This window comes from Nicotiana tomentosiformis, chromosome 7 (assembly GCF_000390325.3).
Source record: "Nicotiana tomentosiformis chromosome 7, ASM39032v3, whole genome shotgun sequence".
Lineage (NCBI taxonomy): Eukaryota > Viridiplantae > Streptophyta > Magnoliopsida > Solanales > Solanaceae > Nicotiana > Nicotiana tomentosiformis.
In genome coordinates this window covers 1,451,977-1,456,857 of record NC_090818.1, presented here as the reverse complement: position 1 = coordinate 1,456,857, position 4,881 = coordinate 1,451,977, and the positions used below count along the sequence as shown (strand labels likewise).

The window sequence follows — 4,881 nt, the reverse complement described above, 5'->3', positions numbered from 1 at the left end:
AAATTACAACCTATGCAACCTAGGAATTAACCTCTTAATCCCTCACTAACTTGTAATACTCTATTACAAGCCACTTTGTAATAACTCTATTACAAAGACTTTACAACTCGATTAACTCTAGCCAAGATTCAAATACAAAGGTTTAAGGTTTACAAAGGGTTTCCTACAGAATACTTCTAAACAATCTAAGTAGGAATTACAAGTAAAGAACTTTAACAAAGGTGCAACACAACTAAGGACATGTAATGACTCAATACATGAAACTGGTCCTTCGTTATGTTGTTCTTTGTTCTTGATGCCCTTGAGAATCACTTCCAAGATTGGCACAGACTTGAGAGAAAATGCTTGATCAATTCTTGAATGGTCAAGTGATTTGTTTTACCTTCCTTGATGTTAATAATGCATTTGTGACATCACTACGATGATGTAAGCAAGGTAGGTAAAAGTCACTTCCCATAAAGTTGACTGTTGCACTATTTCTGCACTGTAACGTGTGCAGGCAACAACTTTACAGCTGGGGTAGTTGACTTGTGCAGTATCCTTGGAAAACGGTAGCTATATGTTCCCTCTATTGTTCCTTTGACTCTAAAGAGTTGAACCATATCCCAAGCTGGAACCTTTTGATCTTAAGGTCTTGAGAATGTGTAATAGGTTCCTTATCTGGTTCTTGACAGTAAGTTTGTTAGATCATCAAAACATAATATGGATATACATATAGCCTATCAATTTCCCCCTTTTTGATGATGACAAACTTATAATTCAAGTCCCCCCTTAAGAACCAGTATTTCCTGAATTCCCCTTGAATCTGTTACCCAACCTGTTCCCCCGAATTATTTTTCCCCATTTTGGCATCATAAAAAGATTAGTAAGAGACTTATAGCAAAAAGAAGTCTAGCTTGAGTTAACTCATGCCACTTGTGTGCACACAACATGACTAAAAACATAGCATAAAAAGCAAGACATACACAACAGACGGATGAAACTTCTATTAATTTTTGGAAATTAAGCAGGGAGCAGTTCTATTGTTACCAACACATCCATAAAATAAAAACAGCAAAAACATAAGTACCAGTCATAAATATCATCAGAACTAAAACAAAGGACAAACACTAGAATTTGATTCTGGAAAGGGAACACGTTCTAGGGAGCACTGGAAGGGGAAGGCTTAGATGAAGAGGTAAGGTTTTTAAGAAGGATGTCCATTCGAGCATTAGCTGACATCTGCTCATTGAGCAGTTTCTCCTTCAGGTCCTTAACCTGTTTCCTGAGGTCGGCATTTTCTTTGGTCAAACGGGCAACCTCTGTGCTGTGAGAGCTGCGGGAACCATTTGAAGAGGTCGGCATAGAAACTTTGAACTTCCTTCTCATACACCTTTGGAGAATCACTGGTGATCAAATGTGTCCACTGTTGAAACTCACAAATTTCAACCAGCTGTCTCATACCAGCCTCCTCCAAAATGTCAGGGGCAAATGTGCGGCCCCATAGCACCTTTTAATTCCTCAACTTCTCTTTCCCAGCACTCCTTGGATCACCAACTTTGGCCTTCTTTGAGGAACCAGGTTCCTCACCAATATCAGCTTTTCTCTTAGCAGACTTGCGAATATTCTTTCCTTTTTCATCAGACTTCACAGACTTTTCACCCAATTCTTCCATCACCCTGGCAGCAGACTCTTCTACCAACTTATCACCAGATTCTTTCACCACATTTTCACTAGCGACAACATCATCAGACTTGTTCAGACTTTCAGCAGACACAGAAGATCCCCTTTTAGGCTTGGGGAGACCATGCTTCTGTGAGCGCTTTCTAGTCAAGGAACAAGGTTCCTCTTCTACTTCATCATCCATATTTACAACTAGCACTGTCTTTTCGTTCACAACTTTCCCATCTTTCACTAATTTCCTTCTCCTTGACTTAGCTTGGCTGTTCTTAAGCGCAGACTCAAGAGCCTCCTTCCTTTGCAACCTTGTAGTAGGTCGCTTAGGAGTAGACTCTTGAGAAACCATTGGTCTATGCCTAGTCAAGCTAGCAATTGGCATATCATCATAATCCTCTTCACTTTCCCTAACTACTTCTTCAGAATCAGATCTCATCTCAGGTATGACCATAGACAAAGGCTCAGCATCGAAATGAGGTGAGGGAGCGGGATCAGTACTAACCTGGGTTCTTTTGAAGAACAGTGAGTTTCATCCCAAGTAGGAGCATAGCGCTCCTTTTGTGCGGAGGAATCAGGTCCCTCAGGAAGTTCCCCAGTAGTACTGTCTGGTGCCAAATTTTTGACAGGTACCGGTTCCCTTCCTTCGACCTCTGTACCATTATCTTCCCCCTGAAACTCAGACACACCCTCATAACCTCCAATCAAACTTCCCTCAGCAGTGATTGAAAGCATATTTTCTATAGCTTCCTGTTCTTATAACTCCAAAGTAACTTCAGAAGGAATAAGAGGATCATTACCTTTAGGATCCAAGCCCGGGGCTGCCATTATCGACATCACTGGTATGACCCACATCTTGTTCTTTAGCAGAAATTTCTTCCACTGGTAGACTAGAAATTTCTTGATTTTCTTCTCTATCCACCGTGTCTTCGTCAACCATCTTTTTCGATGAGGTAGAAGTAGAGGTCACAACCACAAATTTCCTGGGAGTCGATATTTTGCGAATCCGATGAGAACCAGAACTAGAATGGGTTGGAGAGGAAGTAGAGGGTGGTTGTGACTCTAGCTTAGGGTTTGGACTAGTCAGAACAGAGAGTGTGGGCTCTATCACTGGTGTTTTAATGGATGAGGACACAATGGAGACGATACTTGGAACATTTTGTGTTTCCTGATTGTCAGACATAGTGGAGTGTAGTTAGTTGAAGAAGAGAGTTTGAAGAAGGGAAAATGGGAATTTTGGATTCGTGATATGAACAGTTCTGAAAGTGACTGTGAATGGATTTATTTGAGAGGAGTTAGAGACTGATTGGGTATCAATTTTGGGTATTCGGGTCACTTCATAAAGGGTGAGATGCTTTGATTCAAGAAGCAAAAAGAAACTGACAATATAATGACGTGGCACCGTTTCAACCGTTTAAAAAACTATGCATAAGAGTACAGAGGAGCTACTAACCTGTGTCAAAGGAACCAGGTTCCCTGACAGAGTTTGAAAATGTAAGCCTCATCCTTTGACCAACGTGCAATGCATTAGCTACTTGTTTGTTCTGTAGTCGTCATGCGTGTCTACCTGTAACGATATAGAGGTGAGTTAAACTTTGCGAGAAAATACTTTTTAGCTATTTTGCATATACATTTCTTTCATAGCCAATCATTGAGGGACCAGGTCCCTAGCTAGACTTCATCAACCCTAGTGCCAAGCGATTCTTTTCAAAGTGCTCTCTCCTCCATGCTTTGGTGAAGATATCTGTAATTTGATCTTCTGTGCTGCAAAACTTCATGCAGATGAGCCCTTTCTCAACATTATCTCGAAATTTTCTAGTTGTTGCTTGATCCACAGCAGTTGAGCACAACAAGAGGCAGCTGCCACATACTCAGCTTCAACATCTGAAAGGGCTACTGAGTTTTGTTTTCTTGTGCCCCATGAGATTAGACACGAACCCAGAAAATGTGCCAATACCAGAAGTGCTTTTCCTATCCACCAGATAACCAGCACAGTCAGCATCAACATACCCTATTAAGTCAAAGTTATCTCCTGAGGGGTAGTAGAGAACCAAGTCCTGTGTTCCTTTGAAATACCTCAGAATTCTCTTTGCAGCCTTCAGATGAGACTCCTTTGGATTGGATTGAAACATGGCACAGAGTCCCACACAGAAAATAATGTCTGGTCTACTTGCTGTGAGATACAGAAGTGACCCAATAATGCCTCTATACATAGTCTCATTTACAGGAGAACCAGGTCCATCCATATCCAGGCAAGTGGTAGTGACAATAGGTGTATCAATGATCTTTGAACTCTCCATCTCAAATCTCTTCAGAAGCTCTTTGATGTACTTTTGCTGACTTATCATTGTGCCCTTAGAAGTTTGCCTGACTTGCAAACCCAAGAAAAAATTCAATTCTCCCATCATGCTCATTTCAAATTCGCTTCCCATGAGCATTGCAAACTCTTCACACAGAGAATCATTTATTGCACCAAAGCTGATGTAGTCAACATAAACTTGCACAATGAGCAAGTTCCTCCGGCGTTTCTTTAGAAATAGAGTGTTGTCAATTTTCCCTCTTTTAAAGCCATTTTCTAGAAGAAACTTGGAAAACCTTTTCATACCATGCACGAGGAGCCTGCTTCAATTCATATAATACCTTGTTAAGTTTAAACACGTGCTCGGAATGCTCATGGCACTCGAAACCAGGAGGTTGCTTGACGAAGACTTCTTCTTTAGAAAGCCATTCAGAAAAGCACTTTTGACATCCATTTGGAACAATTTGAATTCCATATGAGATGCAAAGGCAATAAAATTATAAGAAGACATAAGAAGGTTTGAAGAAAATTGTGAGAGTGCACATTTTTCCAGTGAAGAAGATGAAGTAGCTGGACATTAGACAATGAAAAAATATACTAAAAGAAAGGCAATAAATGGTGAAGTAAGAAGTGGAGCACGTGGAGAACGAAAGGACCCATGTGGTCCACTTTCAATGGGTCTTGTAGTAATATAATAATGAGTCCAGATTCTAAAAATATCCATGTATGAAATAACTAAAACACCCTTGGTCGTCCAAGGAACCTTTGCTTATTAATATGTTTATATATATATATATATATATATATATATATATATATATATATATATATATATATATATATATATATATATATATGTGTGTGTGTGTGGATGGTGAGACCCTCAAGAGCTTTGGCATTTGGCTATAAAAGGAAGAGAATTAATCCGA

At 39.9% G+C, this 4,881-nt stretch overlaps 1 protein-coding gene across 1 annotated transcript; it reads right to left on the bottom strand.

The window, feature by feature from the left end:
• Positions 1-1,492: 1,492 nt before the first annotated feature.
• On the bottom strand, positions 1,493-2,836 carry LOC104099134 (uncharacterized). The gene is made up of 3 exons (XM_009606044.1): positions 2,507-2,836; positions 2,159-2,403; positions 1,493-2,087 (listed from the first exon to the last, which is right to left on the bottom strand). The coding sequence occupies exons 1-3, from the start codon at positions 2,834-2,836 to the stop codon at positions 1,493-1,495; spliced, it is 1,170 nt and encodes a 389-aa protein (XP_009604339.1).
• Between the last annotated feature and the right edge of the window lie 2,045 nt (positions 2,837-4,881).